The 21,848-nt window shown below is 38.4% G+C and overlaps 1 protein-coding gene across 2 annotated transcripts in view; it reads right to left on the reverse strand.

Moving 5' to 3' along the window:
- htr4 (5-hydroxytryptamine receptor 4) overlaps window positions 1–21,848 on the reverse strand; it is a 157,010-nt gene that overhangs the window by 107,287 nt on the left and 27,875 nt on the right. For both annotated transcript variants that reach the window (XM_079839760.1, XM_079839761.1), the window contains exons 2-3: window positions 20,593–20,674; window positions 724–837 (exon numbers count right to left, since the gene is read on the reverse strand). In XM_079839760.1, the coding sequence (XP_079695886.1) occupies window positions 724–837; window positions 20,593–20,674 (196 nt within the window). The remainder of the gene's footprint in view (window positions 1–723; window positions 838–20,592; window positions 20,675–21,848) is intronic.

A 21,848-nucleotide genomic window follows, 5' to 3' on the forward strand; every position in this document is an offset into this window, starting at 1 on the left:
TTCGTACTTCAGATGCGTAACGCTGTGGGCGTTCCCCAGAGTGTCGTCACTCGAAGACGCAGTGCGAGTTCCCTCGAAGGGGAACTAGCAGTTCATGAAGACATTGCCAATTCTTCACTTTTTTTCTAATCAAAATGTGTTTTTTTCTCAACAAAACGTGTTGTTTTGTTTTAATTTGTAAATGTGTGTTTTATGTAGGTCTATGATTTCGCTTTCCATTCTGTCAGTCTTTTGTAAAATCTTCCTAACAAACAAACAAAGGACATCCTCCTCCAGGAAGTGACATCATATGAATTTAATTAATTATATGATGTTCGTGGTATTCACTAGTTTAAAAACAAATCTCTTCACTCATTTAAGCCAACGCAATGCCTCACTGAGCAATGAGTAATTTTAGCTCTTTATTTTTCATCCTGTTAAATAGTTATAATGAATAAAGTCTGAATTTGATCCAAACATTTCTGAAAGTCTGAATATATCCTTTAATACGAATTTTGTTCTTTTAAAAATTGCAGAGTGAGAAGAAAATACATTAAAAAAACCTGCCATTCAGATAATGTTTAAACTCTGCAAAACCAAAAAAGAACCATCCAGTAAGAATTACCTCGAACACGAGTCATGTCAGTTCACTTGAGCTGCACAAATGAAATGCTAAAAAGGGATGTTTTCCCCTGGGGTGACAGATAAGTGGAGAGCAGTGGGCGGAGACGGGAGGTTTCTGACCTGAGCTGTCGGTCCTTGCAGACGGCCACCATAACCAGCAGGTTGCCCAGGACGCTCATAAGCATGACCAGTGACAGGAAGCTGATGAGAGCAACCGTCTTCGCCAAGCTGTTGCTGTGGTAACAGAAAGAAGACACAAACGTAAAGAAAATCAGTTGATCGTGTGAAACTAAGAAAATACTGATAAGTGTCAGTCTTGAAGGCGACTAAAAATAGCAAAGACCTTTCAGTTCTAGAAGACACTACTGGTGCATCAATTTCAGTGAATAAATGCTTTATTTTAAATGTATTTCATGCATTTAAAGTAAGTTTAATTTGCTAATTGTTAAATGTTAAATGTAAAGGTTTTGCCACCTTGATTCCCATGGAAACAGCAGCATAAGAGCACTGCCCAGAAATAGAAAGCACATTGCCCACACAGTGTGGCCAAAACAGAGTAAGACTTCACAATTCCTCCTTGTGAAAAACATAATTTCTTTATGTTACGGATGATCATTACAAATGTAATTTCTTTTATTACTGTATTTTACTGATCAAATAAATGCAGCCTTGGTGAGCACAAGAGACTACTTTCAAAAACATAAAAAAATTCTTACCATTCATTAATGTTTGAATGGTAGTGTATATAATAATATTTAGGATGAAATATTAATCTCACAATTCATTATACTAGTCATATTGTATCATATTAGTTTTCTTTTATCACAATTTAGTGGACATAAAAGTATCTTTTCACATTAGTTCTGAGTTTCTAACATGCTAGCGTGAGAGCGCAAATCCATAAAAGCGCAGGCTGGAGTGGAAAGTTCTGTGCGTGATCTACTGACGTCAAATTAAAGAACACAGACGCAGCCGGATCATTTCCATAATGACCAACGCAATCTAACAAGAGAAGCACAAATTAGCGTCTGGTTTAAGACATGCTTTTTTGGGCGGTAAATAATAGCGCAAATACCAGTAAACTGACTAGCGCAAACCTTAGTAAATCACCTTGCATGATTCATTTAAATACTCTCCTCCCATAAATGTTGCGCCTGAAAGGGAAACACCTACAAATGCATATGCAATAAGTTCAGCCGCAAAAACAACCCTGTCCACACCATTTCAGCATCTATTTTTCACTGTGTGTCTTTAGTAAATCCTGACAGTAGTTTTTTAACGCCAAAAGAGCAAGCTGTTAGTAAATCTGGCCAATAGATTGTAAATCACATTGTTAAAAATCATTATCTTGTGTATTGATAGAAAAATCCAACAAACTCAAAAAACCTATAAACTCAAATGCAGTTCTTATCTGACCCAATGTTCCCCCTCAAGATTGACACTGACTATGTAATTGTAGGCTAAAGCCTGATATTGTGACTGCAGGCTCTAGGAAGAGGTAACCCCCTACCGCACATTAGAGACTAATGAACGGCAGGGAATTTGAGATAACGATAGAGTGTCAGCTCAACCGCAGAATGTTCATAATGCTCTACCTGTCTAAAGTACAGATCTGAACAGATATGTGTTCACATTGCAGTGACTTTCCTGTCTAAAGTGAATTTGTTGTTTAAAGAAACACGTTAGAATAAATCAGAGAAGACATGACAGCATGAAATGCCCAGTGTGAATATAATAACCACTATTTAGATCTTTCCCTTTGATTACTTGGATCTGCTATTTTCTGTGACAATATATTTTTAATTTCAAGACTTTATATAATCCTAGAGTGAGATACTGTTGGCAGGGCTCGAGACAACTGGAGTAAAGAAAGAAATATAAATAGACAGAGGATTTAATATTCAGGAGATCTGAATAAGGAGAAAGGTGGAAGAAAAATGATTTCTGGAGTGAGGTAAGCAGTTCTTGAAAAATGCCTGCAGGATTAAATGAACCTCTAGATTAAAACATTTTATTTCCATACATTGAATATAAGCCATTCATAAGAAATCCGTTCTGCAACCAAGCTGCCAATCTCATCTTTCTTTCTTTACAATATAACAAAAAGAGTATCTATTAGTCACAAATTATATGCACTCGTCCAATTGAACCCATGTCCTAAAATGAATCAGACTTATTGTTGCATACAGAAGTAAGGACATTTTAGTGCATTTTTGCATTCCACTGCACTGCTTTTCCATTGTTTTTCATGTTTGACTATTGTGCTTTAGTCTCATGTAGCATCTTGCACTGAATTATTTTTATTTTATTGAAAAAAAAAGAAAAAAAAAGTGATTTATTTGAAAATTAAGCCAGCGTTCTGACATCGAACCTGGAAGCGCTGCACTGTGTTTACTATGTGAACAGCATAGGAGACAGATATGGAAGAGAAGAAATTGTTGAATGATGTGTTTTTTTTTGTTTTTTTTTGTGCACAAGAAAATACTCTCGTCGCAGACAAAATTTCTTAATGTAATATAATATTAAGTAATAGCAATATAATTAGAGCCTGACCGATTTATCGGTCTGCCGATTTTCTGTGCACACACAGAGCCTTGCTGACAGTGTGTGAACACCCAATTCAGTTTTCTTTCTCTTTCTTTGAGCTTAAACGGACACGTGCACGCAAAATGAAGTCAAAATGCCTTCTTTATCCTCGTAAACACAGTCGGTTATGTGTTGTATTCATTTTGGATAATAACGTTTATTGTTAAATACCCTGCCTCCATTACATATCTTTGTCACATCATAAGTGTTTGATCACCACAATTGAGTGATCGTTGCAAAAAATGTGTGTATGTATACATATTCTGTTTATGTATATACTGTATTCTATATACAGTACCCGTCAAAAGTTTGGACACACCAATGGGAAAGTGTGTCCAAACTTTTGACAGGTACTGTACTACACAAAGAATATCGTCCGATATATCAATATCTGACTTTTTTAATTCCCTAATATCGGTATTGGTATCAGCTCCTAAAAACCCATATAGGGATCTAAATAAATATAATATCAGTCTTTAAATGCAAGATATTGAAAGTGTTCCTAAAGTATACTTGCAACAGTTTAATTTTAGCACAATAAAAAAAAACTTAAGTATATCTTTAGTTGGACCTCAGCACTAAGTACTTAAGCCTTAAGTACAAAATTAGTTGTTTAACAGACTTTAAGTATACCAAAAGTACAATTGCAAGGTATTTTTTATCAAGTACATAAATATGTAAATGTATTTGTAGTATACCTAGCATGAAATAAATGTATTTCAAATACATTTTGGTATATTCATTTTTCACTAGGGAAATGATGTGCAATGTTTTATCTGCATTGATTAGGGAAATCAGCCAAAGAGACCAAAATCAATGACAGCAGAAGGCCTCTAACTCTCACTCACAGAGTGTGTGTGTGTGTGTAATGACTGGTGAAACCTTTGACCCCTGGTATGTAATTGAACTGAGGGTGCAATCAGAACATGGCGGCTCAATCAAAGCACTCAGCGAGTTGACACTAGGTCACCCAATACACGCTGTCCCTTTTGGTTAGCTTGCACTGCAAAACACCACATTTCTAGACAGCATGCTGGAATGCTTTTTAATTTCTCATTTAAACTAATTAGGTGCTTTTTTTGTCACAAGTGCATATTATAGTCTAAAAAGGACCTTGATATAAAACTAGTAGACATCAGTGTGATTGTTAACTTAATCTAAAACTATAAAAAATAATTATTGGTATTAAATTACCACAGTAATTTATATAAAGCTGAAATAAAAAATTATATAAATATTAGATAAGAAAAATATATAAAAACAAAAGCACATAAAGGTACTACAAAAAATAGAACAAAGCTTTTAATAAATATTAATAAATAGCATAATAGTATATAAAAATACTAAAATAACACAATATATAGTGCATAATACATTATGTGAAATATGTTAAATCTTATTTATTTTGTGTGACTTGGATTTTCCACAAAGCAGAAGAGAGACTCACATCTGCTGCGACTCAGTGGAGGGACTTTGACTTGAGCAGTCTATCTGTAATATGATGTCATGTAATTAGGCCAAATGGTACTTGAGTCCTACATGTTTTCTTTTCAGTGTAAGAGCCGTGTCAAAAATCCCAGACTCCAGACTGAACTCTAACTGAAAACATGCTTTTCCGTGAGAACTATGGCAACATATTAAGTTAAATTGAAGTCCTCCTCAATCTACTTAATATATAATACACTACTGATTATATAATTGTAATATTCATAAACATACATACTATTTTAACAATTTATTACTTTCTCTGCTTAGAGAAAAAAATCTAAAATATTGAGCCAGCCAAAAAAGGGAAGTACTTTTTTTTTGCTGCAATCTCAGTTTTATTTATTATATACAGAGACATTTAATGGCGAAAAGTGAAGTTATGCAGCCCTGTGTATAAAAAAAAAAAAAAAATCCACCAAAAAAGGAACAAAGACTGCGGGTAAAAAAAAGTTTCTCACAGTTCTCTCAAAGCCAAGCACTGCAGCGTGACCGTTTTGAACATTCATGTTGTCTGGCACCTCACGTATTCTGCCCTACCTGTCTGTTGCTATTCAATTGCTAGTGATACGAAAGGTTGGAAGGAAATTTGTCCTCAATTGCTGGGAAACCGTCCAAGAGTGGAACCGCGGACAATCTAAACCTGAACTTAGGCCCTTAATTTTCATTAATTCTCAGCACAAATGGGCATCAACGTGTTCTGATTTCACAGCAACACTCATGAAGGACAAATATGCTGATTAAAAGCACAAAGTGCACGGTGTGAATTTACCAAGATCAATGAACAATTGACCCTCACAGAAGCAGGCATTTGCAATTCTAAATGTGCAGTGGTAAAGCGAATTCTCCTAATAAACCTTAATATGATCAGAATCTGTGAGTTTTTTTGCTTAACTAAACAAACTTTCACATTTCCACAAAACTCTTGTAAGTTATAGTGTGGATAATGAACAACATTAGAACATGGGTTCTGATCACATGGTTTTAAAATCATAAATGACAGGCAACAATTTGTGAAGATATGAGAGTATTCATCTGAATGTCTGGGCATGGCTTTTGGTGTCACACAGGGGTCAGTGCTGGGACCAAAGTTATTTTTATTATATATTAATGATATTTGTAAAGTATCTGAAGTAGTGAAGTTTGTATTATTTGCAGATGACACAAACATATTTGGTTCAGGAGACAACTTACAGCTACTTTCGGAATTAATAACTTCAGAATTTAAGAAAATAAAACAATGGTTGGATACTAACAGATTATCGATACATTTGAGTAAAACTACATTCATGGTATTTGGAAACTGTAAGTCAAAGCAAAAAGCACAAATACAGATAGAGGGGGCTAACTTAGAAAGAGTAAATGAAAATAAATTTCTTGGAGTGATCATAGATGAAAATGCTCTCAGATTGTTAAAATTGTTAAAATAGGGCCCAATGTGTATAAACTTGGATTTGAAGCAAAAAAGGTTTTGAAAATTTACAAAAAGACAAAAGATACAAGACTGTGTACTTAATGGCTTTAATGATAGAAAGAACTACAAATGCATTTAGCATTGTGAATGACATACTCAAATTAAAAAAACAATAGAGAAATATACAACTATTTCAAGGGTGGACAATTTCTGCTTAAGTTATCGCGATTTTCTGATTGGTGGAGATTTCTTTGCAGAATCATTGATAAGGTATATTCCCAAAATGGCTTGAAATAATGCAAGCTAATGGTTTCAACAAAAGCATATACAACCTCATAGCTCATAGTACGTCTGTCTTTTAAGGTTTACAAGTTAATGTTAAAAATCTATTTAAGTATGGAGAAAACGATTGGGATTTTTACTTCTGGAACCCAACTGTTAGGTTCTACTGCAGTCACCGAGAATGTTGAGACATGTAGTTGTCACATAAGCCTGTCACAGCATATAAAAAAGTCTTGCTGGCCATCCATATTGCAATTCTTTATCTACAGTACACAAAAAAATCAAAATTGTACAGTTAACATTGACAAACTAAACTAAATTATGGCCCATTCCAAATCACATTCTTCCACTATGATTCTTTCATTGTCATGTTCCCAACTCAGAAAGCCAGGGAAAACATCTCGCAATTTATTCTGACATGCTACCAATAAATCAGTTAGCCCTGGCCTTTGCTCTCCAAGACCAGTAAGCGAGCAGACACCCTGCAGAATCATGAGAGAAATCAGCAGTGGCCATGCTGAATGAATCGTCCATGGCTTGTGCAGCTTCAATAGTGACTCTGCATTTGATATTCTCCATAGGTCAGTGAGTATCTGACCTCATTCGGCTATAGCAAACAGAATCATATAAAAGGCCACACACACAATGTGCACGACCTTCAGCACTGGGAGGGAGGGCAGATTGAAATACTCTTGACATACAGTAAATCAGTATAGATTCTATATAATACATGTTATAATATAATAAATCTAAGTGTTTTAAAGGGTATAAATTTAGTCCATTCAAGGCTGTTGATCACATGATATACATCAGCCTGGTTTCACTGGAGCGCTGCTGCTATTTGCTGAATTCCTAAGGCGAAGTATTTCAAGTGAATGAGAAAATTCACATGAGACAAAGAGCACACTTTTAGAAGTGCAAATACAAGGCTTACTTTCCATACATCCAATATGTGATATCATTTCCCCAATTCCATTTGCAGATGAACACTTTGCATCCCTGAATGAATACGGCATCTCAATGGAATTGAACTGCTTCGATCTCATCCAATAGGCGAGCATTGGGAAATGCGTTTCCTGACTTTTATAAATCATCATTTATAATTTTTTTCCCATCCTGTTCTGCAAGATTGACAGTAATTAAATGGGAAATCTGTTAATAACTTGCACCTGGGAATGGGTTGGGCTACGTGTCAAGCATGCCTTTTCTAAGGGCACATGTGACTCTTCTATCCATAAGGACAAAAGAGTCTTTTGGGATGAATGTGAACGAGTGTGGATCTCCAAAGGATGACTGGCATGGACTCAAATGCGGATCATTTAGGGCTTGTAAGCTTCATACTTCTTGGTAATTTACAGGCATTTTCAGATGTCATCATCAACGCTGAATGTATTTTGGGGCTGTCAGAAACCTTTACCCTTGATGAGGTGTTTGAAAACATGTCAAAGCTCAGATTTTCTCCCCATTTTGACACGTTTCAGACTCTTTTGAGAAAGTCAATGGGAATATGTGTGCGGTAGCTTATAGAATCATGTACTGCAATAGACATGTTAGGTCATTTTTCTTGTCATGCTAAGTAAAACGGCGTTCCATACCCACAGTTTTCGGTGTTACACATAACATCCATATAGAGATAAGTTGAAAGTGAGTCATGTTAATAAATATGTGTTTTCTGTTTCACTGCACATTTTTCTGACAGTGCTGAATGCATTCAATTTGGAATCTGTATATTTTAAATTTCACTACAAGCATCAATAGTACTTGTAGGCAAGCATAAATATTACTATTGCTCTTACGTAATCCATTCAATCGCATAAATTGCATTTGTGACGAGTCTAAACGGAGTTGGTGATGTCATCATTAAACATTTTTATATGTCTGGCAGACATGTTCACAAGTCCGTGCGGTCCAAGTCCAAGTCAAGTTTCAAGTCTCTGAGGTTCAAATCAAGTTTCAAGTCTCTGAGGTTCAAGTCAAGTCAAGTCAAGTGGGGAAAAACAGAGCCTGGATGCCAGCCAAATTTAGCCCCGCCCACAACATTTGAGTTCGGGAAATTCGGTCTGGACTTGATCTGTTGTGGAGCAACTATGCCCGAACAGGAGCTGTTCGGACCAATGAAATTGTCTTTATACGATGATGGACAGATGATAAACAGTAACGTAAGCATTCACGTCACCAAAGAGAGCTTGGGTTGAATTTGTTCTAATCCTAAACGGAGAACTTGTTCGTATATGCATTCACCTTTACTATTTCTCTCAAAAATGATGATCGTGTTGGTAAGTACTCCATGTATCCTTAAATTCTTTTACAACACCAGCAAAGATTGTTTACACTCATCTTCTACTTCTTTTAGCGTGCGTGCAGTTGAGTTCTGTTGATAACTATGCGTCGCTCCGTTGCTCTGATTGGTTGTAGGTCCAATTGAGGTCTTTCCTGGTTCGGTTGAAACACGTCCCATAATCACAGCCCAATGGAGCAGTATCAGACTCATATTCTGACTAGAATTGAGTATGAGGACGTCAGGCTAGGAAAAGCATGAAAAGGACATGGAAATGTGTACTTGAAAATGGACCGCAAGCAAGCCTCTGCTGCTGTGGAACACCACAGCTTCCCTTTGGATTAATTGATTGCTTTTCAAATTTCTAATTTTCAAGTTTTGTAAGGTAAGGCTTGACTATATTTTTTATGTAACAGCAGTTTTCTATGAATTTGCATGCCTTCAGATGCGTCACGCGCTCGCTGGCGTTTAGAAATGTTTTGTGATATTCGCTGCTACAGCACATATTTGTGAATGAATGATAAATAGTAAAAGGTGGCGGTTCATGCTGTCATGTGGGGTATTAAATAGAGAACATAATCGGGAATGCCGTGCCAAAAGACCAGAAGTCTCAGTCTTCAAGTCCATGTCAAGTCTCGAGTCAAGTCTCAGGTCATTTGTTCAGACTCGAGTTTCCATTGTCTGGTGTAAATAGACGCTGTTCAGGGTGGCTCTGGCCATGTGTGCGGTAGCCTATAGATTTATGTACCACATTAGATATGTTGGGCCAAAAAGAAGTATACCAAACCTGTCATAAAGCATATACAACGTCCACTGTAAAAGTTTGTCACACAAATTGTCACAATCTATGTTTAGTTTTGTTTTCATGGACTTTTAGTTGGTTTCTTTTCAGTCACATGTTTCCCTTTTGTTCTATTTCCCACCAATATCTGTTACCATGGGCATTCATTAGTTGTTCATCATTAGCCTGTGTATTTAAGTTCCTCTTGAGTTTTCTGTCATTGTCCGGTATTGTTGTGTGCATGTTAGACACATGGTTACGTTGCCTTTGCAATCTTGGATTATCCTATTTACTTTGTTTAATAAACTGAACTTTGATTTATATCTACCTTCGTCATCCTTGGACCTGATATGTTACATTAAACAGTCTGTTATTAATTTATTAATAATATCTCTGGCGCTTAATAAATCTTGTTCCCAGGACAATGTTTACCATGTAAGTGGTCACAATTGGGACCCGTGGGAAAAAAGAGAGCCTCATTTTTTGAATAAGTAATTGATTGTCTCATTAAATTTCAAAGTATTGTAAAAGTATTAAAATAAATGCTAGAAAAAAAGAAAAAAAGAAAATATATATATATATATTAGTGCTGTCAGTTAAACGCGTTATTAACGACGTTAACGCAAACCTATTTTAACGGCGTCAATTTTTTTATTGCGAGATTAACGTTCTTTTTGGTCTAACAAACTTTGTAGTTTTTTCACATGCTGTTGCAACAACTAGTAACGTTAGAAAAACTACAACACCACTCCGGATGTAGCTAGACCGGAAACAAAACATCAGGCACGCTGCGGCTGCCCGCACTCGTTTGGGCCATTAAAAGAGTAAACGTGGATGGCAAGCGTGAGACGCCGAAATGAGAAACGTATTAAGCCATGGTTTAACTCAGGGGTCTTCAACTAAAAGTGCTTGTCTTGAGCGCTGCTTTCTGCTCTGATGGTGCATTCACACCAGACGCAAATGAAGCGTTTTGCGCGAGTGATTTAAGTCAATGCAAAGACGCAAATAGACATTCTGCGGCGCGGATTAAGCGGCGTGCATGTCGCGTCATTCGCGTCCGGTATGAACGCACCGTCAGTCTCTTCTTCACTGCATGCTTGACCGCGCGTCTGGGTCTGAACGTAGTAACAGTGAGCATTGCAACGTTAACTGTTTCATTACGTCAAAAGGCTTCGCGGTCCGGATTCGGACCGGAGTCCGCTAGTTGGCGACCCCTGGTTTAACTGCACTATAGGCGGAGTCCTAGTTTACCTTGCATGTGCACTTTGTAATTTTATTTTGTATCACCCTGTTTTGATCCCTTAGAAAGGGATGTTGAAGGGGCTGTTTGTGCAACAAAGTATTTGTTTCACCCTTTTATTGATGGGCAGTGTTACATTGTGTGAGCGATTATTTGCTCCAAGTGAGAATGTTGGTGTGAAATCGAACACTAAAGTATGCCAATGTTGTTTTCAATAAAACAAACATTTGAACAAAGCAAGCCGATCCACTTTTCTATGTTAAGAAGAGCATTAAAATAAGAAAAAATAATGGGACAAAAAGAAATCAAGGGACATTTAGAATAAATAAAAATGTGCGATTAATTGTGAGTTAACTATGACATTAATGCGATTAATCGCGATTAAATATTTTAATCGTTTGACAGCACTAATATATATATATATATATATATAGAGAGAGAGATACTAAATGACTTTTGTCTTACAGGGCCATTTTTGACTTAAAAGTTTCCCACAAGATAAGACCAAGAATAAACTACATACTTTCACTTACTTTAGAAAAGGCATGTAGTTTGTTTCACTAGTCAATCCGAAGGAGAAAAAATGCATAACGCTGGGAACAATTTGAGATTAAATGGGTTCCCTATAGTAATTTGAACAAATCCCTATAGATTTACAGTACATTAAAGGATAGACCTGAACCATAGTGATTCCACATATTATATATCTCTTTACCAGATCTTTTATAATGAGCTAGTAAGAAACCACCTAGTGACTACCGCAAACACCCTAGAAACCACTTAGCAAATCCCTGGAAAGGACCCAAAACATTGTGGGTGTGATTTTTGCAGGGCCGAACACCACACAAAAACGCAAATTATTTTAATAGAGAGGCCTCCATTAATCAACATGTTGTTTAAGACTATAAAGTGTTCGAGCAACTTATCTTTTGATCAACTAAACGAAATCATTCCTCCAGAAACAGCATCAAAGTCTCGCTGTTTGTTTCTGACCATGTTATCATTATTACAGCTGGAAATCTCCAGGGTGAGGTGGACTCTGCGCCTGGGTAGATTTATTGCGGCCGAGCAGATCCAGTAGATAATCCAAGAAAGCAGGGCTCCCGTTTGAGCAGCGCTGGTTTTCCCTGTCCCCTGAGGCCTCCCTCAGACTGCTCTGCTCTGAGCCGCTGAAAAAGGGCCAGCTCACACGAGGTGCCCGATTTCTGGTCTTTCTGCCTCGGCTAACACAGAAATGTATGTAAGACACAAGAGACGTGCACCTTTAGTTACAGAGATAGTATAAAGCAGGGCCATTCTTATGTAACAAAATGAAATTGTATTGCATGAATTAAGGTTTTACCGGCATGGACATAAATTGTCAATGACTGCATCACATTAAGAGAGAGTCAGGTTGTCTATATCAAATAACCTTTGCCCCGCTCATAGAAGCAGTTCACAGGTCAGTTCAATAGTAAAGATCACAACAGCTGGGTAATTTGCAGGGTGAGTTGCAGAGATCAAAAGGCAGTGACATCTCTAAAATAGCATGTCTGAACATGCTATGAACATGTTCAAGTAGAGAAAGGAAGAGCATCCTTCTGTCTGTGTCCTTAATGTTCACATTAAGGTGTCTCTTCTATGGGCTGTGTGGTCTCTTAGAAAATCCATTTAAAGAAAAGATAAACAGAAATATGTTGGTTCTACTAAAAATCAACTCCTGGGAAATGAAAGTGCCCCACTATGCTAAAACGTCCATTAACATAGATCCAGCGGAATCTTCCCGCGTGCTGGGATTTACCTCTCACGCAGAGGGCAGGCTCTAATGATAAAACGATGATCTTTAAATTTTATTCTGCAGTGGTCCATCACTCTTTCGAAATTTATGCCGCACTACATCAAAGAATTCCTCATCTAGAGGAATACTCTCTGCTGTCTTCTTCAGCATAAACTGCAGTCACTTCCAAGACACCCTGGAGAGATTCTTCAAGAAGAGTGGTGATCCAGAATGCCATTCTCAGTGAAAAGGGGATAAGGAGTTCGGCCTTCCCCAGAGAGAAGGACATTCTACAGTGGGCAACTGAAAGGAGGGAGATATTACCATGTGGTTTGTTGTGATACACGGTGGTATCAGCGATGTTTGTCGGTATGAATGAAAATGTTTGGAGAGGCATCTCATCCTCCACAATGAAGTGTGACACTGTGGGTGCAGTAATAATCACACGCTCAGACTGCAGTGTTGTGTTTCCTCAATGGGGGATTTGACACCTTTGTTATAGAACTCGAGACTCACCGAGACTTGCGTAGCTGCCAGAGATGCCTCCAGAATATTTTGTTGCATGAATATCTGCACATGCAATATATCAAAAGAAAGAACAGAGGCTCTGCTTTTAAACACAACAAAAATGTATCATTGCTTCATGCAAAAAATAAAATTTTAAATAACATATTAAACATATTAAACATATTTTTAACATCTTAAAAATAACATAGTGTAAATAGCATCTATCGCTAAGAAAATAAGTGCAAATAGCTGTAGATGCTAGGTGAAAATAGTCATATACCAGTATTCTATTTACACCATGTAAAAGTAGTTCTTTGCAATATGTGTAAATAGTAATTACATGCTATTTATACTTTATTTTGACAGATATATACTATTTGCACCTCAGTATTGTTGTACATTAACAGGATGCAATAATAACATGGAGAGTAAATTATTATGTTTATTAAAATTATTAAATGGATGCCACCTTAACTCTTTCCCCACCAGCGTTTTATTAAAAAAGTTGCCAGCGACTGCCAGGGTTTTTAATCATTTTCACTAAAATGTTATGGCCATAGAATATTTTGTTGTATGAATATCTGAGCAAGCAATATATAAAAAGAAAGAGCAGACTCTATGCTCTAAAAAAAAAGTTTTATTCTAGCTTCATGCAAATCTTTATTTTTCAGCACTTAAATATGGGTAAGTTTCATAAAAAAAGCAATATTTTGAACAAAAAGACTACATCTAAATCAGATTCAGAGTGATGATCAAACACAGACGGAGTAGATCGAGTCCATCAACACCCCTAATGCTTGCACAGTCCTATAGCTCGTTCTGAGTCGACATTTCATTCAGTAACATTAGGCAGTTTTGATTTATATGATGTTTAATGTTGATGATCATGTTATTTTACATATGCGATTACTTGTTTTTTTGCGTCTTCTTCACCTGTGTTTTGATCAGGAGATTCTGTACTCATTCAGAAGAATATATACGTAATAGCGCCCCCTAACGTATAACAAGTTAAAACACAGAAACCCGGAAAATTCCGTATTTGGCAGGAAAGCGTTTTCTCACAAATAATGGAAAATTCTGTGTTTGGCGGGGAAAGGGTTAATGGGACAATAAAAGCCCTACCTATACCCATCCCTAACCCTACCCAATAAATACTTTTATTATTATTAAACATTTCGTTAGGCACTTTATTTCCATTTTTAGAACATTTTCTTAATTTTTATTGAAAGTAAATGCCTTTCTGATGTAATATGTGATGGGAAAAGGGAGAAAAGCGAGCTCTGCAAAAGGCGAATTCGAACCCAGGTTGATTGTGTCAAAACCTCTTTAAGCCTTACGCTTTACTGACTACACCACTGAAAATGTTGAAATATGCCTGTTATCTTTTTCATCTTGTTTTTTCATAACAGGCATTGTTAGGCGGAGCAACAAGGCACGCTATTTGCACTTGGTGTAAATAGACACTCCGTTACAATAATGTTCCATTAGTAAACATCAGTTAATGCATTAACTAACAGGAGCAATACATTTGTTACATTATCTGAGTCACGCTAAATGAACAATCAATACAGTTAAACTAAGCATCATGTTATAGTCTTGTGGAGTGATATACTAAGCATAAGCTGGAGCGTTATGTGGTTGTGTATGCAGCAGCAAATGGTTTATTCAGGGCATGACATTAAGCATGTTCACACGCTTGTCCTTCGGACAAGTAAATCTGTCATTCACTTGTCCGAGTAAAACATTTGCTTGTCCGGATTTTTTTTGTAAATATAATCTATTCTGAAGCAATATTCTCACCAGTGTTGATATATTTAAATATGCATATTTGTCATATTTGTACCTTTTTATAAAGGGCATTTTTCCATAATCTTATTAAATATAGCATATGCTTCAGCTTTCCTTTTATATTTATATGCCAATCTCTATTATATATCTCTAGTATAATATCGACACTATAAAAACGCACTAAATTGTTCACCAGCAACCATAACCAATCTCTATTACCAGACCAATCTCCCGAGAGTTGTCATGACAACCTGAACTAAGATAAATTATTTAACAGTAGTTATAGTTTTAACTAATGCTAATAAGTATTACTGTAATGTATGAGTCTTTTTTGTTTTTACATTCAGTAGTAAAATGTACTAAAATAACTTTTGTAATTTGCTGTGATATATACAAATAAATCTCTTATACAGTACTGTGCAAAACTCGTGACTTATTTTGAAGTACACTTAAAGAAAACCTACCTGCAAAGCTACCTGAAAAACTATGTGCAAGTGTACAAATATTGATTTGTTTTAGTTAACAGAATTAAATTGATAAATAAAATATATTTATGACATTATTTTTGTAAGCTTCCTCACCTTTTTACACAAGTGCCTAAACTTTTCAAAGTACTGTAGCTTTGCAGGTTGGTTTCTTTAAAATGTAACTTTCTTGTGCTCAAAATGTACAAAATGTATATAATAAGTGAGTACATCATGAATCCATTTTCCAAACCGTGTTTTTATCCTGAATCACTGTGGTACACTTATAATAAGTGTTTATATTCAGACTATTTTAAACCCGTTGGGTTGCCACCGCTGCGGAGTAGTACAGTACCTGCGTGACTCGTCATAGACATAAACAGAGAGAAGTAGTTCCGGCTACAATATTCTTCCGCAAGATGCATGCAGTTCTGTTGATTAACCGCAAGAGCGCAAAAAGTTAAATAGCAGTTCTTCTGGATTTAGTCTCAGTTTTTTACTTTTTCTTCATGTAATCACAGATGGACTTGATGGTGGTGAGATCAGATCTCTGTGTGGAACATACCAGCTGTTGTCAGACTACAGAATTACAAAAAAAGGGATATTTGTAAATAAACTGATATTTCCTTTAATGACACGTGCCTAAGATTTTGCACAGTACTGTATCTCTTTTGTTGGTCTTCTAAAAAAAGACTTTGCAGAAGTCAATCAAAATTAGCCGATTACAGGGACAAAATATTGCTTGTCAGAACACCTGTAGTCCGCACTTTAAAGGGCTGGTCCGAATACCATTTTCTGAGTTTTAAAGCTTCAGTAGTAATCAACACAGAATATTCAAAGCTTCGGAGGGAGGGGGCTGAACATATTCTTCTCTCTAATAAAGGCAGGAATCTGGAGATTCTCAGCGGCGCTCCTCACACGGACAGGGCTTATATGCTCTGAGAACGGACACTGCACTAGTGATACAAAACACACAGGTCTGTTATGTCCCAGTAACAAGCTCCTATATTTTTCAAAAGATTCATTTAGATTGATAATAATGGGTAATAGCTGCGATAGTCTGTGTTAGTGTTCAGGCATAACACCGGTAGTAAAAATTATTTAGTTCTGTTAGAGAACAGATAGCCTGACAAGCCAGACCCACATCTAGATGTTGGGTCTGGAAACTCACCATTGACAGGGCTCAATCAGAGGGGTGGGGTAAATGGTTGTCTTTCAAATCCCCTCTGCACTTAGTGGATAGCTCCATGAGCGCCACAACCAACCAGAGCAAAGAAGAAGGTGATGCCGAGCTAACGTTAGTTGAAAGACTTTCGCCGTATCCGGTCGACAAAACTTCGAACATATCTTCTTTTCTTAAAGGGTAACTAAACCCCTGCTCAGAGCTTAACTCCACCCACTGGCAAATTTTGAAAAATGCTGGAAAAGTGGGCAGAGCCCAGCGGAGACAGAGGGGAAGAACCGAGGGCGGGACTGAGCGGAGGGCGTGCACCTGAGACCCGCAGTGACGGATTGATTGACAGCTGTCAGACTCGCGAGTTGCAAAGATGGAGAGTGACTGGAGTGACGCCAGCTTTGCAACAGAGCGGTCATTTCTCCTACCTTCACCTGAAGTGGAGGAGGGTGGATTGTCTGTACACACAAACCCGGAGCCTTATCAATGCGAGCCGCTGCTCAAACTGCGTTAACTCCCGATGCAGACGATGCTAGTGAAGCAGCCACGCAAGAGAACTGACCTAATCTATCTGCGTCCGCGGCAATCACTTGCGTGTCAGGGTTTGAAAGCGCATCTCATGTATGAAAATTATCTGTACACATGACGGGCGGCAATAATATCGCAAGAAAAGCCTGACGTGTACTGACAACTGCATTATTTAACCGTATTTTCTTCAATACAATGTTAAAGCAAGTGTCAAGTGAGTTTCATTCATAATGTTTCTACTTCATGTAATATGACAGTTCATACTGGAGTGAAGCCGTTCTCATCATGTGATTGGGGGAAACATTTCTGAGGGCGTGGTGAGCTCGTGTTAGGGGCGCGGATAGTGAGCCGTTGGAGGTACCATCCTACGTCACGATGTACCACAACGTCCAATTGGAAAATTCAACTGCAGTAGCCACCGTTCAACCTTAAGAAGGCAGCACTTTGGCGGTTTTACACCATATTTTATAGAATTAAAACACTTTATACTCAAATGTCAAAACATTTACTCAAATCAATGAACAGCATTAATAAAGCCCCAGTACTACAGATCTTTAACTAAAATAAGTTGGTTTAGGGTTTAGTTACCCTTTAAGAATGACTTCAGTGCCGTTCTTTGTTCTTTTCTCAAAGAAAAGCTTAACTCCAAGTCTTCCAGAGTCGCGGCCAAAGACGATTCAAAAGACCGCTATTCTTTGTTTACGAAGTAGCACGCAGAACCTCCGCAACTCTGCCGTGATGTGCCGTCATTATGTTAAGCCCGCCCATCGACTCTACACACGCTGTGATTGGCCTGACCAGAGTTTGGTTTTTCCAGCTCTCAGGTCTACCGAGAGTTGCTTGACTACACTCGCGGCAAAATAAATTTTCTGCCGCTAGGGTGCGTCTAGATTTCTAGGCTAGAGAACAAATTAACTACATTTAAAAGCTGAACGTGCTGCGTTCATTCACGGCCGCACTATCATTCATTCACGGCCGCACTATCATTCATTCACGGCCACACTATCATTCATTCACGGCCGCAGTCATTCAGTCACGGCCGCAGTCATTCATTCACGGCCGCAGTCATTCATTCATGGCCACACAGTCATTCATTCACGGCCGCACTATTATTCACGGCCGCAGTCATTCATTCATGGCCACACAGTCATTCATTCACGGCCGCACTATCGTTCATTCACGGCCACAGTCATTCATTCATGGCCACACAGTCATTCATTCACGGCCGCACTATTATTCATTCACGGCCGCAGTCATTCATTAATGGCCACACAGTCATTCATTCAAGGCCGCAGTCATTCATGGCCACACAGTCATTCATTCACGGCCACACAGTCATTCATTCACGGCCGCATTATCATTAATTCACGGCCGCACTATCATTCATTCACGGCCGCACTTTCATTAATTCACGGCCGCACTATCATTCATTCATGGCCACACAGTCATTCATTCATGGCCACACAGGCCACACAGTCATTCATTCACGGCCACGCAATCATTCATTCACGGCCACACTTTCATTAATTCACGGCCGCACTATCATTCATTCATGGCCACAGTCATTCATTCACGGCCGCACTATCATTCATTCACGGCCGCGCTATCATTCATTCACGGCCACACAGGCCACACAGTCATTCATTCACGGCCACACAGGCCACACAGGCCACACAGTCATTCATTCATGGCCACACAGTCATTCATTCACGGCCGCGCAATCATTCATTCACGACCACACTTTCATTAATTCACGGCCGCACTATCATTCATTCATGGCCGCACTATCATTCATTCATGGCCGCGCTATCATTCATTCACGGCCGCACTATCATTAATTCACGGCCGCGCTATCATTCATTCACGGCCGCGCTATCATTCATTCATGGCCACACAGTCATTCATTCACGGCCGCAGTCATTCATTCACGACCACACAGTCATTAATTCACGGCTGCGCTATCATTCATTCATGGCCGCGCTATCATTCATTCACGGCCGCACTATCATTCATTCACGGCCGCACTATCATTAATTCACGGCCGCGCTATCATTCATTCACGGCCGCGCTATCATTCATTCACGGCCGCACTATCATTAATTCACGGCCGCGCTATCATTCATTCACGGCCGCGCTATCATTCATTCACGGCCGCGCTATCATTAATTCATGGCCACACAGTCATTCATTCATGGCCACACAGTCATTCATTCACGGCCACACTATTATTAATTCACAGCCGCACAGTCATTCATTCACGGCCACACAGTCATTCATTCACGGCCGCACAGTCATTCATTCACGGCCGCACAGTCATTTATTCACGGCCGCACAGTCATTTATTCACGGCCGCACAGTCATTTATTCACAGCCGCACAGTGCACACGCACTGTAATGTGACGGTGAGGGAAAATTCTCTCACCGTCACATCCCTAACAGGTAAAAAAGCTAATACATTTTTATTCTAATATTCTATTTTCCACAATGTCAAACCAACGCAGCTTACCCAAAATGAAAGCTCAGGCAAGTGCTTCTTCCATAAGCTCATGCAGTTGTGCGCTCTAGACAGAGAGCGAGAATTCTGCGAGAACACAAATATATTTATAAAGTATAACGAGGTTGGGTTCCTATTCAACTGTCCATACTTTTAAAAAAGGCTATATAAGATAATTGTAAAAAAAAAAAGAGTATTGTATTTTGCCAGATTTTATAGTGTAAACATATGATGTTTTATTAACAAGGTTCGGGAGGAGCACGTTCAAATAACTGACACAAGTGGAGAGCACTCAGCTAATCAACAATAAGAGGTATATATACGCAGCAGTCTTACGTCCGTTCATTGACAGATTATCAGCATCCCTCCATCACCCCTTCTCCACAATTTTAGTTCTAACCTCTTACATACATGGTGGGGTACTCTGGGTTCGGGCCAAATTCCGAGCTCGAAGCCCTCCCACCGGACAGCACGCCAAATACGCATTTAAATTTACTCTCCATAAATTATATGCAAGTGTGAACTCGTGAAATTCAAGCACGAATGAGAACTGTTTCGAGGGGGATGCCCGATTTGCGAGGATGCCCGAATTTCCCAAAATTGAATATCAACCCACCGAACGAATATTCGAATATTCTGGCCCAGCCCTAGAACATAAACAGCAACATAACAGCACTGTAACATCTCACAGACAACAACATAAATATCGCTGGATGCTGAGCTATGAAGAACACACACTCAGTGCTATTTATAAGTGTCATTGTGTTGTTTAGTGGCTTGAGACTCCTGTGATGTTACAGGATACTGAAGGTTTGTAAGAAGATACCGGAAGGGAGAAAGCTAATACCAACATAGAAAGACCATATTTCCTCTGCCCTGCTGAGCAAACAGGCCCACATCCTCTGGAGACCTTCAAGTCCCCTGATGCTGAAGTAGCTTCCCCAGAAGTCCCAGAGACATTGAATTCCTTTAATTTCTGAGGGAACCAGTGCATTTACAGCAATGACATTTCAAAAAAGGAGGTCACTGAGGTGAGCATATGGTAGTATGTCAATGTTGCAACAAGCAAGTGAATTCATGCAAAGGCCTCAGGCGGGGTTAAAACACTTTGATTGATTTATGCATGAACCAGGGCTATTTTAAGCCATCTCGGGGCTCAAGGTCGCTAAAATAGTTAATGGAAAAAACTGTTAAAAGTGGTGGTGCTCTAACCTCTCATTGGTATCTACTTCTTCCAACTCAGGCATCTGGCCGATGGAACTCAGATTCATGTACCCGTAGATGCGGAGCGGCCCTGCGAAACAAGGAGAAACAAAGGTTACGTGACGGAGCGGTCAGGAAAAAGCATCTATTTGAACTCATAACCCATCAGTTTATTTGATGTAGGCTGTTGTGATGATTTGCTGTTGTTTTTTTCACTGTAAAAAAAATAACTGCACAATGAAATTGGGTCAGCCTAAAATTAAAAGGAAGGAAAATACAGTATATCAGTGGATGATGTATGTTATCTATTAACCCCAGGAACAATGTGAGAGACTGGCTGTAATGTGGCAGGAAAAATTTACAACTGTTGTTGTATGTCATGTGTCACAGAGGAGGGTAAAATGACAAATGAGCTCAGCAGACAGTTTTTTTTATGAAAACAACAAACTGTGCTAGTAAAGCCAGACCTTTTGACCAAAGTCATCCATGACATATCCAGTTCTATTAGATAAGGATGTAAAAATATTTTACAAAGAATGCACAAAAACAACACACAAAGAGCAAAAAGACAAATTATATCCACTATTGAAGTTTCCATGACCTTTCCAGGCCTGGAAATCAAGAACTGAAGAACTGCTATTATAAGTACTGCATCTGCGAGCTCATAGACCCTCAGTTTTTATTGGTTTAACCAAGCTCATGTAACAAACACTGCTGATTGCAGGGGCGTGGAGAACTCCATGACTTAATAGTAACTTTAGGTATATTCTGACTTCACCCCCAGTGCACCAAACAATACATTTTACACCTTACATAATGGCCATATTTAAAATCAACTTTCACTCTGCATGGTCAAGGTAAATTATGTCACCCACCGAATTGTATTGCACTTTATGATGACACACAGTCTCTTTCAAATGAATGTAGCCTTTTCCCTATATTCCAACCTGGCATGAGGAACAATATAATCTCATTTAAAGAGATAGTTCTGTCATCTATTTATCTTCATATTGTTCCAAACCTGACTTGTGGCATATTTGAATGTACATTGAGCCCTATGATTTCCATAATGCAGAAAACTCAGACGAAATCGCGGAATAGACTACGCTCGCATTCTACTTATTGCAACTTGGGAGTTTCCGGTAACAGCGTTCAGCGCACCTACATGCATGAGAACGCAGATTATTACTGCGTTTTATGGCTGTCAATTGATTAAAACTATGAATCATATTCTCTGCATTAACATACTTTCTCTTGAACCTGAA

The sequence above is a fragment of the Gobio gobio genome (assembly GCF_949357685.1).
Source record: "Gobio gobio genome assembly, chromosome: 16".
Classification (NCBI taxonomy): domain Eukaryota; kingdom Metazoa; phylum Chordata; class Actinopteri; order Cypriniformes; family Gobionidae; genus Gobio; species Gobio gobio.